This window comes from Trematosphaeria pertusa, assembly GCF_010094035.1.
Source record: "Trematosphaeria pertusa strain CBS 122368 unplaced genomic scaffold BU26scaffold_1, whole genome shotgun sequence".
Lineage (NCBI taxonomy): Eukaryota > Fungi > Ascomycota > Dothideomycetes > Pleosporales > Trematosphaeriaceae > Trematosphaeria > Trematosphaeria pertusa.
In genome coordinates, this window is record NW_022987212.1 from 2,354,349 (window position 1) to 2,369,078 (window position 14,730).

Here is a 14,730-nt window from a genome sequence, read left to right on the forward strand (position 1 = left end):
GCCCAACTTTGTACCTCCCCCGTGCCGTACTTCCACACTTATATACCCACCTACCAAGAACCCCGCCAGCCCACCCGACTCCCTCACGCTCTCCGCCCACCCACCGAACCCACCGAACCCCGCTAAGACATCCGACAAAATGGCCGAACATACCTACAAATTCAACGTCGCCATGAGCTGCGGCGGCTGCTCTGGCGCTATTGAGCGCGTGCTAAAGAAGCTTGACGGTGAGCTCACTCCCTGGTGACTCTACCATGCAGGACTCCAAGCTAACTGCGTGCGCAGGCGTTAAATCATACAACGTGTCCCTCGAGAACCAGACCGCCGAGATTGTCGCCGAAGACTCGCTGCCTTACGAAACCGTCCTGGAGAAGATCAAGAAGACGGGCAAAGCTGTGAAGTCCGGAGAGGCAGACGGCGCCCCGAGGGACGTCTAGCGTGTCGTGCGAGACCACAAGTTCCGAGCATTGCATAGCATACTGGTCCCCTGGGCTGCGAGCGATGGATTTCATCACCGTGTGCTTGTGATGCTTGCGATCAAGCTTCTCTTGCTCGCAGGCAGTGTACCTGGTTGGATACGGCATATGGGCATATGGAGTTGACGGACACGAATAGACATGCATATGCATTTTGAAGGCACCATGATGTGCAAACGAAGTGATGAGATTCTTCAGCATGGGACAGAGTTGCCGAACGATGAGCTTGTCCGCGCGAGCATGTACAAAAAAAATTCCAAGGACGCGGAGGGTCGGCGCTCAGTCGCGAGCGTGCCTTCCCCTTGGGGCAACCGGACATCATGTGCCGCGGGAAGATTCGGAGCCAGCCTGCGCTTCATCCCCATTTCTAATCCGCCGTCTTGACTCCCTTCGCTCCCGGTTCGCTTTCATCTCCCGCCTTGATGACTGCCCGAGAATTCATCGTCTTTGGTGGCAGATGACCGTCTAAATTCGTGCCTGAAACTTCGGGCCTCCGATCGAATTCCTCAGAGAGGCAGCTCGACACTCGCCATTCCGAATTCACCCTCCGCAACCGCTCTCACAGCCCCCATCTAATCAGATTAGAGTCATTTGCACGCTTCCAACCGCCTCCCACGCTCAAGGACCATGGACCTCGTTTCGGTCGTCCCGCGCACCGACGAAGCTTATTCCAACCAGATGTCAGCGAATTCTGCTGCCTGGCAGCCTCAAGCAGCCACTTCCTCCAGCCTACGCCGCTCAGACACGCAGGACGCGCAAGTCAATCTCAGAGGAAATGGACACATTTCAGAAGATGTATGAGAAACAAATTATACGCGTCTTGTTGCTGTCGTAGCGACTGAATGCGATGCTCGGCTGGCGTCGCTTAGGTCCATCTCACTTGGCGTCTGCACCCGGCAAAACAAGCAGCCTCACAGGAGCTGAGCCGGCTGGAGTGGATCTGCGCAGCCACTACTCGTATATTTTGAGCATTGAGTAAGGCGTGTGATCCGTCCTCACTATGACGCGTAACGGTAGGAATTACTCCCCGGGCCTAGTACCTGTGTTCACTTATACCACTTCCTTTAACTCTCACAGACCCGCTGACTATAAAGACTCATACTGAGGCCCCAAGGTAGGATTATCACACCACCATCAGTCCCTTTTCTTTGACTAGCAATCTCTCGTACTAGTCTTGATCCGTTTTTACCTTTTCCTATTCTCATTGGTTGCGTCGCATCCTCATGTCTTCCACGCCAAGGGGATATACAACATTCCCGTCTCAAGCAGACCTCTTCTATTTCTGTACAACATCGTCCACTTCCGAAGACGATCTGAACCTCCATTACGCACCGCCGTCGAAGTCATCTTTGAAAATCGGCGTACTGGTGCTCAGTCCGGACCAGGTTCAATTGCTGGACCTTGCCGTTGTCGACCTGTTGGCCAAGATCAGCAGAAATCGAGTCAGCAAATTAAACGCCCCCTCGAGCATTCTAGATGAAGCTGTAGACGAGCTTGATATTCGATATGTGAGCGAGAGCGGCGAAGGATCCTTCGCGGTCACCTCTGGCGCTCGCATGCCAGTGACGGTGAGCTAGCGCTGCCCAGCCAGCAACGATCGTTACAACCACCCTCGAGCCAACACTCCTTGGCCAAGGATCCAACTTCCTGGTCGCGCCGGATTCCCCTGGTTTTGGCTTCCATGCAGCTAGCTGAGAGAGTCTGGCAAGGAGATAAAGGTTACCACATACCCTATCCTTCCCCCCTCGCACGTCTTGATTGGGATTTGGGCCGGATGAGCTGACTGAGGCACAGAACTCCTTCGACAATTCTCCCCATTTCGACATCCTCATAATTCCTGGCTCTTTCACATCGAGCGAGCTACCTGTATCGGCCACCGCATTCCTGGCCGAGCGATGCTCGAATTTAGACACGATTGCCATCATGAGCGTCTCGTCCGGAATCCTGAACCTGGTCCAGAGCGGCGTCCTCCACCAGAAACGAGCAACGGGGCCCTCTTCCCTACTTCCAACTCTTCAGCAACGGTTTCCCGAAACGGCATGGCAGCACACGCCGTGGACGCGCCAAGACAAGTTCTGGTGCAGCACTTCGGCGATCTCAGCGCTGGACATGGCTGCGGCTTGGATGCGAGAGTATTTCTGGGATCGCAGAGAAGCGGTCGAATGCGCATTGGCGGCTGCGGGCATCGCTCCACGAGACGAATACGAAGGGTAATGACGTAGGTAAAGAAGCATTTCCAGGCGTTTTGGTCTTTTTTCTCGACTCTTCTCGTTCTATACCCCTCTCTGGTGCGACATGATGGGCACATTCAGAGGTAATGCCGACTGTACTATATAATGGTTCTTGGACGGCCAATGCGCGTTAGATTGTATCATTAGTTGCTGGATTGCAGCGTCTGGACAGGACAGCTCTTCGGACAAAATGTATTTGTATTGTAGCAACATTAATAGAAGGCGGTGGACCGGCAAGGTATTCTCGAATGTTTGACTTGGCACAAACAGCAACCGAACCTGCGATCTCGCCGCGGGACTCATCTCCCGCACCCCACGACGCCCTGCAGGGCTCTCCGCACTTCGGCCAACAGGGTGGACGTGGCTGCGGGACTAGAACGTCATACGGGCAGACTCGGGCTGAGTGAGCGAGCAAGATCTGCCAGGGCGCACAAGACGCGGGTTCCTGTTGGCTGGGACTCGGTGGCCGTGGGTTGTGCGGGAGGGCTGTGGCGAAGAAATTTTCGATGCTGTCAGCGAGCGTCTGGCTCCGAGGATCTGCGAGGGCGCCTGGAAGCGGACGCCCGATACAAAGCCGCAAGCCCTTTCTCCCGCCCCAAACACCACTTGCACTTTCCTTCATCCGTATACTCATCGCGTGCTCACCCTGGGGCATCGCACACATTCTCTTGGATTGCACCTCTGACGAGACCGTTTGGGCCGTTTCACGACGCTTCGACAGCTTATGTAACCGCGGCGTTGCCGATTTTCGGATAGCGCCCGGAAGTGCTTGGTCCTTGCTTTCCGCATTTACCGACATATTGAGCTTTTTTTTTTCCGGGACCTCCTTTCACTCCCATCAATCCATATCACTACTGTGGTCGACATCGTCATTCAACGCCGCGAAGTCGCCCACCGCATAGAGGAACACTCCTTATCGCCGACCGGGTCGCGCCCCCCAGCGCACACCCACCATGAAGATCTTCCAGCAGCACACCGAATTCGACTACTCGTGGGAAGAGGTGTCGACGTCGAATTGGCGGAAGTACGGGCCCTGGAACAAGTTGAGCACCCATGTCATCGCCGTTGACACGCTTTCGCGCGCTGTCGACCCCGAAACCGGCATTGTGAGTTTCCTGCCCTTCGCACGCGTGCCCCAACAACATCGCGCTAACAGCGTCGCGCACAGCTGCGAACGGAACGGCTCATCACCTGCAAACAATCCTCGCCAAAATGGATAAACTCGCTCCTCGGCGGCCAAGACACGTCGCTCGTGTACGAAACGTCCTACGTGGATCCGACAGCGAAGAAGGTCACAATGTGCTCAATGAACATGACCTGGTCGGACCTCCTCAACGTGCGCGAGACATGCGTCTATTCCCCCTCGGGCGCGTCACCCGACGCTAAGACACTGTTCGAGCAGCGCGCTGAGATTACCGCGCTGTGCGGCGGCTGGCAAAAGATCAAGAACAGCATCGAGCAGTTCACCGTCGAACGCTTCCAGCAGAACGCGGCAAAGGGACGGGAGGGGTTCGAGATGGTGCTAGAGATGAGCAGGAAGGTTTTCGCCGAGCAGAGAGAGTTGATGAAGCTCCAGAACGAGTCGGAGATCCTGAAGGCAGCGAAGTTCTAAACGTGTCGCCAATCACCCGCCTCTTCAATTCAACACTCCCAAGGATCCCGGACGACATCCTCCAGCCTCTCTCCGACCTTGTCTCCATACTATGTCCGATCCGCGGTACAATCCCCCCCGCTCTCTCTCCTGCGCATCTGTTTTTGCCGCGTTACCAGCGATCATCTCATCACATCCACGCTCCGGTTGGTCCTGGATGTTGGCGTTCGAACTCTGTCATTTAGAATTGGTGGCTGCAAAAGTCGATTTGGTTGGCGTTCCTCTACACGCATAGGCACGGCGTTGCTAATACCCTCGCTCTTGATCCAAGGATAGACCTCGGATCGAGTAGATATGATAGACACGGCAACGCATCTAGTAGTGTAGCATATGAATTATGCACTATTATCACCCCTCGTAGACAATTCCCGCTTTCTGTATATGACGATGGGAGTCGGTTGTAGTGTCTCAAATTGCCCAACTGTCGGCAGAGTTGGTTCAGACGGATCGTCTGAACGGAGCTTGGTGCTTCATGTAGATGGTACGCATCACCACTCTTCCAAGCCCGAAGCAGCGTCGAGCTAACCCCTTCAACTTCCCTGTAAACGAGCTTCCGGGCATACATTTTCGATTCTCCCACCTACGTAAAAATCCCGCTGCGCCTGAGTTCGAAAAATGCCTGCCCACAAACTCCCTCGCGACCAAAGAGACATGACACCCAACGCATGGCTGGCTGAACGAGAATTGGTTTCTAGGCACCACTATTACCAAGGCTGTGTAGCATTTGTGGCAAGCAGTTCAGGGGGAAATCAAAGTAACCCCTACACATCCCCTACACCGTCGTCCCCAGGAGTGAACATGGGATTGGTAGACCCACTACTTACACCTCTGCTTTCCCATCATCTACCACCTCCTCCTCCTCCCACCACCCCATAAAAACCCTCAACCTGTCCGTCCTCTCCCTCGCCAACCGCCTCCCACTCTCCGTCTTCATCATTCCCTCCAACCCCACCAACTTCTCCTCAAAATGCTCAATCGCACCCTTCAACCCACCCTTCCCCTTCGCCCCCGTAAAAGCAAAGCAGCGCGCAATTCCTACCGCTCCAATTGCATCTAAGCGATCGGCGTCCTGCACGATCCCCAGCTCAGGAACCTTGCGCAGCATGGCGTGAACGGCATCGGAGTTTGCTTTCTCGAAAGAGAAAGAGACGTGCAAGACTAGTTGTTGGACCGCAGAGGCGAGGCGAGGTGGTGCGTTGATAGAGAGGAGGAAGGCGCTTACGGCAGTTGAAGCGTCTTGACCTGGTTCGAGGTACTTCTTGTCGCCGACGTCGTGTAGCAGGGCCCCGAGAGTAACCAGCAGGGTGTTGTATCGGATTCCGGGATGGAGCTGTCGTTCTGAAGTGAGCAGCATCTCGGTGAGGGATCGGACGCGCTGAATATGAGTCCAGTCGTGGGAGCAATCGTAGTGTGACATGTAGGCTTGGACGTAAGCCTGGGTTTGCTCGATAACAGCAGAATCGGAAGGACAAATAGCTGAGGAGGGGTGGGGAGACATCGTAGAGGGAGTGGCTTGTGTTGCCATGCTTCAGGTACGCTGAGAGAAAAAGAATACGTAGTGGGGAGGGGAGAATGATGGAAATGCACTTTGCAAGAGCGCGGCAGGAGAGGACTTTATATCTTAGACGCAAGAGTAGATCACGTAAGCAGTTCAACTCAAGGAGCTATAAGCGGTGTACAAAGCGGAAGTAATATCTCAGTGAGGACCCCACTCTGGCTTCCCCTTCCCCGAAAATATGTTATTTTGTTCTGAAGGGGAAACATCACGCTATCCACTCCTGTCAGTGCTGAAAGACCCCCACCATTCACAGCATAGATTTCGGCGTCCAATAATGTTCCTCCGACACCTGCGGCTTTACACCCGAATGTTTCCTTTTCCTCTTCAACCTCCCAATACCCCCTTCTTCGTCTTGCGTCAAGTTCATTTTGAACGGCAAGTTTGATAATCCACCTTACCGTCCACGAACTGAGCGGTAGCCACGAAATCAGCTCCCTTCCACGACTCAACAACACCCTTAGCGGACAATGGGAAAGTGACCCGCATCGACGTTCGATACCAAGCCGGGAAGAAAATAAAGCCCAGCATGATTCGCAGGGTAGAGGAACGATTGGGCATTCCAGCGTGCCAGGTGCGCAAGTCGCGAAGAACAATAGAGCCCTTCGGGACAGTGGGCTGGATCGGCGGAGAGACGGCTGCTCTGGCGTCGAGAAGTGGCTTCTTGATCCGGCCACGTGTATTCGGGACTTGATCCTTGAAATTCGTGCCAACATGCGAGCCGAGCCAAAGCTCCGTCACTCCGTTATCAGCTGAAGCGTCGTCGAGAAAGATATTGACTTCGACGCCAAAAGCGAAGTCAAGGTGTGGGAAGTACGCATCCGAATGGACGGCTTGACGGCCGACGCCGTGCGGGAGAGCTGTGTTTGCGCCGACAAAAGCGAGTTGAGGATGGGGACCGAGGATGTTTTCAATGACAACGATGGCGTATTCATTCGCCCAGATTCCATCGTGCAGGTATTCTGGGGACACTGGAAGGTTCTGCGAGAGATTCTGCGCCGCCTTCCCGTGGTTGAAATGGGGGTTTTCTCGCTTTGTGAGCAGATGCAGGCAATCTGCCGTCATCTTCGTCCGTAAATGATCGAGGGAAGTGTGCGGGACTGCGTTGCGTATAATTACGACACCATCGCGGTGGAACGTTTCCAAAACGCTTTGGACAGTGTCAGGAGCTGTCGAACTTGTTTGCCTCCCATTGTCCGATATCGAAACCGTGACCGTATTCTCGATAGTTGAAATGACAGCCGTCGAATCCATGGCTTCCGTTCGCTCGACTTCTGGATCTGCTTCATCATGTCAGCCTTCATATTGGCGTCTATGACACAGGTTTCCAGGGCTTACCTGCGTTGAAGAGAGCTTTTCTCCTCTGTGAAGCTTAGCCGGTTGTTTAAATACATGACCTAGAGCCTCTAAATGTGAGCACGGTGCTTGAGTCCATGTCTATGGGGCCGAGACATCAACTAAACATTGTCCATGTATGATCAGCATGAGCTACCGTAAGACAGGAAGGAACACGACATCCCGACTCCTTTTCGATAAACGCATGAAAGCTCATACAGCAGGGAATCTTCACCGGTTCTCTCTTTCATTGTGGTCAATGCTGCTGACGGTGGTGACAGAAATCCGTGGCCATCATGGATGCCTGTTAGGCTCTTTGCTAATCAAATTATCTCAACAATGCTCATTCGTGCCGCAGGTGGACGAGCGTAAGGCTGTACGCTCCTGGAACATAGGGACTGGACCAGTTTCGGCGAAAGAAGTGTGCACAGGTGTCGACCCCTCGTCGTGTTCTGTTCCTGAGCTTTTGTGTCCTGCATCAGTGGAGCCAGATATGAAGTCGCTCCGTGGGGCTGACTCTATAAACGGGAGTCCCTCCGAAGTTGGACCAGCTCTGTTGTAATTCGTTGTGTTGAACGATGGCCCGGTGTGTTGGTCGCTTAGGCGTACTCGTCCCCGATGCTGTCCCACACTATAGTAGGCTTAACTCCGATAGTCGTGCAACGGTGCTCTCGTTCCATGGGGCGAGCTCCATCGTTCCCGGACACAGCTGGGCTCCCTGCTTTTTGGTGCTGCTTCCAGACGTCTGACTTCTCCACCCAAAGGAACTTAGACATCGCCGCGAATACTGTCACGATCTTCTTCGTCGCCGCCACGTATTTCCCGCTCTTGTATACTCTGCCGATATACTTCCAGTCGATCACCAACGTTTCTGCTGAGCAAAGCGGCATCCGAAGCATTCCGTTGATCCTGGGCATTTCGCTCTTTACCATCGTCTCCAATACTTCGATGTCGGCGGGCGTCCCTTGGGTCGTCTGGCTCGCGGCTAGCCCTCTTCTTACAACGGCAGGCTTCGCTTGCCTACACTTGATAGATACGGCCTCTCCACTGCCGAAAGCACTCGGGTACCAAGCATTGACTGGAGTGGGGATCGGGGTTGTGCTTCAGATGCCCATGGCGGCTAACCAGAAGCTAGTCGCTGCTTCGGACATTGCAGCCGTGACGGGGATGACACTTTTCTTTGAGATACTAGGCGCCATGGTTTTCACTTCTGCCCAGCAAGCAGCATTTGTCGGCGGGCTGATCAAGACGTTGAATGAGCGAGCCAGTATCGATCCTGTCGCAGTAATCGCCGCTGGCGCAACGGGTATCCGAACAATGTTTCCGGTCTCCGCCGACATAATCTTGGAAAGCTATATGGAAGGAGTCCAAACCGCTCTGCTCCTTGGGTTGATTTGTGCTGGAATATCCGCTGGATTTGCATGTTGCGTTGCCATCCATAAGGGATACGTCGCCCTCTCGCGCTCGGGAACTGACAAATAGAGACTTCTGCGGGGTTCCATGTCTTGAGAGGTTCGGGAAAACTTATATTTGAATGGGGGAGCGTGTGGTGTGCGGAGCACAGGATCTATGAGACGTTAGATCAAAGTTAGCGCGCTAGCCAAGTTTAGTCTAGACCAATGATAGTCCTCTGTATACCCTAAAGCCCCGCATATCGCCAGCTCGAAGGCGGACTGTCATCATCCCAACTAAGCCGGCCCCTAACATGCTTCCCCTTGCCCCCAAGACCGCGCCCGATAGCCAGCGTCAGAGAATCGTCCGCATCTACATCGACAACTTTAACCTGTGGCTCCAGGACTAGAAGACATACGCCGAGAAAAAGGGCCAGGCTGTCCCGTCCGATCCAACATGGCGATTCGACGCAGGCCGTCTGATAACCGTACTCCTGAAAAACGTCGAACTCGAAGATTACAACGTCAAAACCCGCCTATATGGGTCCGAACCTCCGCCGGTGGATACCGTTTGGAAAATGATTGAATCTCATGACGTGAAAGTAATCACGTTCAAAAGAAGCTCGTGGACTGGGCGCGAAAAGTAGGTGGACAATGCAATCACCCTCGATTCCTACGGGCAGGCTATTGATGATGTCTATAGCAGAACCCAGAGCGAATTCATAATTGTCTCTGGAGATCGAGACTTGCAGTCCATGGTGTCGAAGATCGCAGACAGGAGGGTCCGCGTGCATGTGTGGTCGTGGAATAATGCTCTTGCAAGTGTCTACACACGTATGCAGAACGAGCTTGTCCATGTACACCTTCGTGACGACTACCTTGACGAAATCGGCTTCTGCGACACAAACTTCCGCGTCGATCGGAGTGTCATCAGCCCCCACAGCATAGTCATTCTCGATCCGTTACCTAAGGGTGCCGAGATCGACAAATTCATATCGACGCTGCGGATTCCGATCTATCGGTATGAGTATGCCAGACAACGTGTTGATGTGTCCAGCCAAGATCTGGTCATTATACCTGCTTATGCTAGGTCTATGAAACACGGAGAACACGTCACATTGTTTCAAACTGTCCAAATACAGCTCGCACCTCATGGGCTCAGCGTTCTCACCTTCTCTGAATACACTCAACGCCATCTCACCGACGCTCCTGAAGACGAGCTTAAGATATCACCACGGTTCGGAGAGCTCCCGCGGCAAGAAGTAGAAGACGGTGGCGATAAGGACGAGGGCGGCCAGGACATTGGAGGCGATGGAAGTGACAATGATGGCTTTGCCGAGGTCAATTATCGCTCAGAGCAACGAAGAAAACAGCTCAAAGCCAATGAGTACAAGTCGGGTGCCAGATGCAAATGGGGAAAGTACTGCTTAAACGAATGCGACTGCAAGTATGGTCATACCAAGGAGGAAGAACAGTACTTCCTGACATACCACCACAAGGTTGCGAAGAAATACAGATACTGCACAAGCAAAGACTGCACTTGGGGAGCAAAATGCAAATATGCCCACAGCGAGGATGAATTGCTTGTACCACTTGCGATCGGATTGGCACGGGACATTCTATGGACGATTGCCCATTGACATCGCCAGGCCGGAACCAACGCTGGCAGGGGTCCTCCCACCCGACGATTCCCAGAAGAAGGTCTGTGAGAAGTTGGTGTGCTTTCGGAGCAAAGGCTGAGCCTCTGTTTTACCAATTTTCTTATCAGAATCTAAATATCGGCGCGATACAGAGGATCCTCATCAGCTTCTCCTTACGCCAGTATCCAAAGGGGCATGTAGGACTTGGCAGCTTACTGTACTATATTACTTATGGATCCTCCTTCGCTCCTCTGTAAAGTGTGCGAATTTTTCCAAGGCGAATCGAACTAGTCTTAAAAAATAGAGAACCCTTTCTCCACATTAATTAGCCTTTAAAAATAAAGTCAGATCAAAGTTTCTTCCCCTATCGCACCTGCGCGTGTTTTCTTGGAATCTTAATTACGCCTACGCTTTCTGCTTCAATAAACAAGGAGATGCCGATATCTACATTTTATAAGCTTTCTGCTGTAGCTAAGGCCCGAAGCGCTGTAATTTACGTACGAGTTAGTTGTAGGACCGGCTCATTAATTCGTTAGAAATCTCATGAAGAAATGAGAAAAACACAGTCTAAGGAAAACCTCGCGCATAGGGATTGTAGCCTGCTCTCTAGTGCACCCGCGTGTCGGGTGTCGTACGCTGTCCAGCCATAGCTCGCCACGCCGTCTAACCATACGCGGGTATGCCGAAGGTCTGAAGTCCCGTAAGAAGCTGGACGTAGTGATACGAATATCCAGAGCACAGCCCCGGAAGAGAAAACTGAGCCTTTTCGGATGAGGTAATCAACGTCAACACCTCCACACAAACATCAACACCACTTTTTTGTACAGCTATTACACCACCACCACGCCCGATATATACATAAAAAAATGACGCGCGTACGCCCCAGTACCCCTACGAACCGCCAGGGACAATTCCACGCTGATACTATACGGAAGTCGCGATTTTTTGAGGCGTACGATCGCCGGAAGGATGCGGGGCAGAAGGTGTCAGAGGTGACGGAAACACTCAATATTCCACCCAGCACGGCAAAACGATGGCTGCAGGAGAGGCAGCAATACGGGGATATCGCATACAGAAGAAGAGAGCTGAGAGACATAAGACAGGAAGAAAAGGGCACCAAACAAGGCCCGGCTCCTGCGGTCTCCGATGAGACTCTCTCCACCTTGCTAAGTCGCGATAAACAGGTCAACCCAGTACGCAATCGGAAGCTTAATGTACAGCGGAAACACCACAAAATACAGGCCTCTGTACGCTGCCTACGCAATGCCTTACGTATAAGAAGAAACGCCAGTATTTACAAGGCAGCTACGTCCAAAAAGATCACCTCCGCGCAAGCCTTAAAGCGCCAAACCTACGGCGCCACCCACCAATATAAGCCCTTAGAGGGCTTCTGGGACGGCGTCTTATTTTGCGACGAGGCTCACTGCGACCCTGGCGACCTCCAACACCCTAATATACTGCGAGAAGAAGGCACCCGATACGAGGATAGCAATATAGTAACACAAGAGGGGAAACAGGGCAATCAGGTCTACTTTGCGGCGTGGGTTAACTAGTACATAAAGGCCAACAGTCTGTTGTTTTACAACGACGAATACGACGACGTCAAGCCTGTAAAAAAGCCGCCAAAGCCACGGCGTCGGCCAACAACTAAGACTAAGGATGAGTACAATCGCAGAGTCGCTAAGTGGGAGGCATCTCTGCCTCGGGAGCCAGAGGTAAAAAAGCCGGGTAACTCTATAAGAGCTTCCTACTACGTCGAGAAAATACTGCCCTAGTATAGAGACGCCTTTCAACACCTCCAATCGCGATCGAACGAGCTGCGCGGCCACCTCCCCCGGGAGCAACGATACACCTGGTATATCGTAGAGGACAGCGATCCCTCTCACGGCAATAAAAACAGCGCCTCTCTGCCAGCTATATATAGGCAGGAGCATAGGCTGCCTCTGCTAGGTCACCCACCTAATTCCTGCGACCTTAGCGTTATTGAGGGCGTATTCAACATCCTCAAAGAACGGGCCAAAGAGCGCCTCTCTGAGTGCAACACCATACAAGAAGTTAAGGACCTGCTGCAAGATGAGTGGAGTAAGATTACTCAGGACGAAATACAGCGCCGAATTATTGAGTTGCCCTGGCGTTGTGGCCAGGTAGCGCGCGACGGCGAGAAACGCGTAAAATCAAGGCTCTGGTAACTTAATTGTAAACTACAACACTAGAAAACAAGCCTGTATACGCCCCTCTATACAAATATAAAGCTTCAAGTCCGATTTCTATATATTTCCAACCTAGAAACCACAAAAAAACCCTCATTGTATGGGTGTTTGTATGGCGCGGCGGTATTTTGATGGTCCGCTTACCTCATCCGAAAAGGCTCAGTTTTCTCTGCCGGGGCTGTGAGAGCATACTTTTCCCACTTCTATCAAGCCTTCCCCACATTAAGCTCATGAGCACGCCCTCTAAAACTCTTTTAGGCGTATGCCCAGGTACAGATTCGGTCAGTAAGGGCTCCATAGTAGAGAAGTGCAGAGACGAGGGACGTCCGGGAGCTGCATACTGCGTGCCAACCTGTAAACGGCTCTACTTCTACCTCTAGCGCTCTCTGATTCGTCGCTAGATAATTAGTAGGTCTTGAGGGTCTTCAGACCATGTTCAGGGTCCGCCTATAAGATAGCATAGAGCACGTTCGTCCGACAACGACGGAAGACAGATTGCGAAAATAGATAATGTGAGATGCGATCCGCAGGGTGTGCTTCGCGAACAGACCCGCTTCCGGTGTTACTCGAATTGATTGGCCCGAGTCCGCCCTATGCCGGACCCCATGCGATCCAGGGCACTTACTTCACCCCGACCACGACCGCGGAAAAGTCATGCGGAAAAGACTCAAGCCCTGATTCCTCGCCAATCACACACTGGCGATAAGCGATGAAAACGCTGTTAAAGTAATTTTCGGCCCTCTCCAATCACGTGCCTCGTGCTCCCCCGCGAAAACGACGTCACACGCTCAACCTAGCTATCAACACTATGCACGAGACCCCACGATCTGCAATTTGCAGGCGAACTGAGGCAGAAGAGAAACGCTGGAGATGCCCCTGATGATGCAGCGTTCCTTCAATCCCTCAAATTAACTATTCGCGCTCAACATATCATTTTTCCTTCGACAAGTGAAGCGAACCCTGAAAATGGACGAGCAAGTTGACCGGCTCGTTAAGAAGACCTGGGGTACCGAAGCTCCTCTAACCGCTCAAGGATAACAGGTTGCTGATATATGCGACAGAGAAGTTTGAAGATGTTCCCCAGTCTAAACGATTCCTCATCGCCGTGTCTGGCATTCCCGGTTCAGGTACATGACCCTCTCGCCGCGGCACATTGATTGTTCATCAACTCAACATGCTGAACCAACGTAGGCAAGACTACACTCGCCGCCATAGCAACAAAGCGGCTCAACGAACTCCACGCAAAACAATCCCCAGGAACGCATATGGGCAGCCCGCTCGCCGCATTTATCCCAATGGACGGCTACCATCTGTCACGTAATCAACTCGATGCTATGCCCGATCCCGTCTCCGCGCATGCCCGGCGAGGCGCAGCTTTTACATTCGACGGAGAGTCCTTCCTCAGTTTAGTCAAGATGCTGAGAGAGCCGCTATGCCCCGAGACGGGGACGCTTTTCGCACCAAGTTTCGACCATGCGACCAAGGACCCCGTGGCCGATGATATAGCAATAGCGCCTTGTGTACGAATAGTCATATTTGAAGGGAATTACCTATCTCTGAATAAGTCGCCTTGGAAAGATGCAGCAGAATTGATGGACGAGTTGTGGTTCGTTGACGTGAATCTTGACGTCGCAAGGAGTAGGCTGGTGTACAGGCATGTTAAAGCTGGGATCGCGAAAGATGAAGAAGACGCGAGGAAGCGTGCGGATGAGAACGACCTCGTGAACGGGAAGGGGATTCTGGAAAATAGGATGGATGTTCATGAGGTCGTGCGCAGTCATGACGATGATACTTGGGCACCGGAGAAGCAGGGTGTTGGCGATGGCCGAGATGAGCAACCAGACGAGATGACAGCCGGCTCAGTATGAAAAGCATGCTTATAGGGTTCGGCGGAGTACATTGGATTATTTCGGATCACGTTTGTACATACCAAAAGCGTGCTTTTTGGGCCTTCTGTGCACTTGCTCTGAGTTGAGGTCAATCTCAAGGCGGGCTTCGGGATAAGGAGAGGCGTTGCTTATCTAACCTGCGGCGAAGTCGTCACCGGTCGTCAACTTATTCTTTTCTCACCCCACGGTTCGTCACGTCTCATGCGCACCTATTTTTCGACATTCTCTACGCAAATTGACTCCAAGCGAAATGAACTGGGTGTTGTTTGAAGTGCGAACAGGGGCCGTCGCCCTGTGGAGCGTCCATGTTCGGCTTGGCGCGGAAGTTGTTTATTTATGATGACCTCATTAC

General features: G+C 52.7%; 10 protein-coding genes across 10 annotated transcripts; 7 read left to right on the forward strand and 3 right to left on the reverse strand.

The window, feature by feature from the left end:
- Nucleotides 1-139: 139 nt before the first annotated feature.
- Nucleotides 140-437, forward strand: BU26DRAFT_413134 (putative iron/copper transporter Atx1; the record flags this gene model as incomplete). The annotated part of the gene is made up of 2 exons (XM_033823007.1): nucleotides 140-227; nucleotides 286-437. The coding sequence occupies 2 exons, from the start codon at nucleotides 140-142 to the stop codon at nucleotides 435-437; spliced, it is 240 nt and encodes a 79-aa protein (XP_033691417.1).
- Nucleotides 438-1,448: 1,011 nt separating this feature from the next.
- BU26DRAFT_21546 (uncharacterized protein) lies at nucleotides 1,449-2,764 on the forward strand. Its single transcript, XM_033820700.1, has 3 exons — nucleotides 1,449-1,489; nucleotides 1,571-2,044; nucleotides 2,271-2,764. Exons 2-3 carry the CDS (start codon nucleotides 1,700-1,702, stop codon nucleotides 2,688-2,690), a joined length of 765 nt encoding a protein of 254 aa, XP_033691418.1. The 5' UTR covers nucleotides 1,449-1,489; nucleotides 1,571-1,699; the 3' UTR covers nucleotides 2,691-2,764.
- BU26DRAFT_21455 (uncharacterized protein) lies at nucleotides 2,620-3,866 on the reverse strand. Its single transcript, XM_033820691.1, has one exon. The coding sequence runs from the start codon at nucleotides 3,504-3,506 to the stop codon at nucleotides 2,838-2,840; it is 669 nt and encodes a 222-aa protein (XP_033691419.1). The 5' UTR covers nucleotides 3,507-3,866; the 3' UTR covers nucleotides 2,620-2,837.
- Nucleotides 3,661-4,518, forward strand: BU26DRAFT_574465 (MSF1-domain-containing protein; the record flags this gene model as incomplete). The annotated part of the gene is made up of 2 exons (XM_033834332.1): nucleotides 3,661-3,813; nucleotides 3,876-4,518. 2 exons carry the CDS (start codon nucleotides 3,661-3,663, stop codon nucleotides 4,317-4,319), a joined length of 597 nt encoding a protein of 198 aa, XP_033691420.1. The 3' UTR covers nucleotides 4,320-4,518.
- A 660-nt stretch (nucleotides 4,519-5,178) lies between these two features.
- Nucleotides 5,179-5,856, reverse strand: BU26DRAFT_412940 (uncharacterized protein; the record flags this gene model as incomplete). Its single annotated transcript, XM_033822997.1, has 1 exon — nucleotides 5,179-5,856. One exon carries the CDS (start codon nucleotides 5,854-5,856, stop codon nucleotides 5,179-5,181), a length of 678 nt encoding a protein of 225 aa, XP_033691421.1.
- A 225-nt stretch (nucleotides 5,857-6,081) lies between these two features.
- Nucleotides 6,082-7,544, reverse strand: BU26DRAFT_21386 (uncharacterized protein). Its single transcript, XM_033820681.1, has 2 exons — nucleotides 7,252-7,544; nucleotides 6,082-7,196 (listed from the first exon to the last, which is right to left on the reverse strand). The coding sequence occupies exon 2, from the start codon at nucleotides 7,165-7,167 to the stop codon at nucleotides 6,280-6,282; it is 888 nt and encodes a 295-aa protein (XP_033691422.1). The 5' UTR covers nucleotides 7,168-7,196; nucleotides 7,252-7,544; the 3' UTR covers nucleotides 6,082-6,279.
- Nucleotides 7,545-8,076: 532 nt separating this feature from the next.
- Nucleotides 8,077-8,445, forward strand: BU26DRAFT_383588 (uncharacterized protein; the record flags this gene model as incomplete). Its single annotated transcript, XM_033822601.1, has 1 exon — nucleotides 8,077-8,445. A coding segment is annotated over one exon (369 nt), but the record flags the coding sequence as incomplete, so codon positions are not given.
- Nucleotides 8,446-9,213: 768 nt separating this feature from the next.
- Nucleotides 9,214-10,497, forward strand: BU26DRAFT_599113 (uncharacterized protein). The gene is made up of 2 exons (XM_033835072.1): nucleotides 9,214-9,282; nucleotides 9,343-10,497. Exons 1-2 carry the CDS (start codon nucleotides 9,218-9,220, stop codon nucleotides 10,277-10,279), a joined length of 1,002 nt encoding a protein of 333 aa, XP_033691424.1. The 5' UTR covers nucleotides 9,214-9,217; the 3' UTR covers nucleotides 10,280-10,497.
- A 489-nt stretch (nucleotides 10,498-10,986) lies between these two features.
- On the forward strand, nucleotides 10,987-11,819 carry BU26DRAFT_545752 (uncharacterized protein; the record flags this gene model as incomplete). Its single annotated transcript, XM_033831801.1, has 2 exons — nucleotides 10,987-11,154; nucleotides 11,215-11,819. Coding segments are annotated over exons 1-2 (612 nt in total), but the record flags the coding sequence as incomplete, so codon positions are not given.
- Nucleotides 11,820-13,302: 1,483 nt separating this feature from the next.
- Nucleotides 13,303-14,554, forward strand: BU26DRAFT_513249 (P-loop containing nucleoside triphosphate hydrolase protein). Its single transcript, XM_033827579.1, has 3 exons — nucleotides 13,303-13,495; nucleotides 13,551-13,616; nucleotides 13,681-14,554. The coding sequence occupies exons 1-3, from the start codon at nucleotides 13,456-13,458 to the stop codon at nucleotides 14,355-14,357; spliced, it is 783 nt and encodes a 260-aa protein (XP_033691426.1). The 5' UTR covers nucleotides 13,303-13,455; the 3' UTR covers nucleotides 14,358-14,554.
- Nucleotides 14,555-14,730: the final 176 nt, after the last annotated feature.

Bases quoted from the DNA above. Each gene is read 5' to 3' on its own strand.
- BU26DRAFT_21546 (XM_033820700.1), top strand. From the start codon at position 1,700: ATGTCTTCCACGCCAAGGGGATATACAACATTCCCGTCTCAAGCAGAC. The intron at 2,045-2,270 runs GTGAGCTAGCGC...ACTGAGGCACAG, and splicing joins GCGCTCGCATGCCAGTGACG to AACTCCTTCGACAATTCTCC.
- BU26DRAFT_21455 (XM_033820691.1), bottom strand. From the start codon at position 3,506: ATGTCGGTAAATGCGGAAAGCAAGGACCAAGCACTTCCGGGCGCTATC.
- BU26DRAFT_21386 (XM_033820681.1), bottom strand. From the start codon at position 7,167: ATGGATTCGACGGCTGTCATTTCAACTATCGAGAATACGGTCACGGTT.
- BU26DRAFT_599113 (XM_033835072.1), top strand. From the start codon at position 9,218: ATGATTGAATCTCATGACGTGAAAGTAATCACGTTCAAAAGAAGCTCG. The intron at 9,283-9,342 runs GTAGGTGGACAA...TGATGTCTATAG, and splicing joins TCGTGGACTGGGCGCGAAAA to CAGAACCCAGAGCGAATTCA.
- BU26DRAFT_513249 (XM_033827579.1), top strand. From the start codon at position 13,456: ATGGACGAGCAAGTTGACCGGCTCGTTAAGAAGACCTGGG. The intron at 13,496-13,550 runs GTACCGAAGCTC...TATATGCGACAG, and splicing joins GCTCGTTAAGAAGACCTGGG to AGAAGTTTGAAGATGTTCCC. The intron at 13,617-13,680 runs GTACATGACCCT...GAACCAACGTAG, and splicing joins GTCTGGCATTCCCGGTTCAG to GCAAGACTACACTCGCCGCC.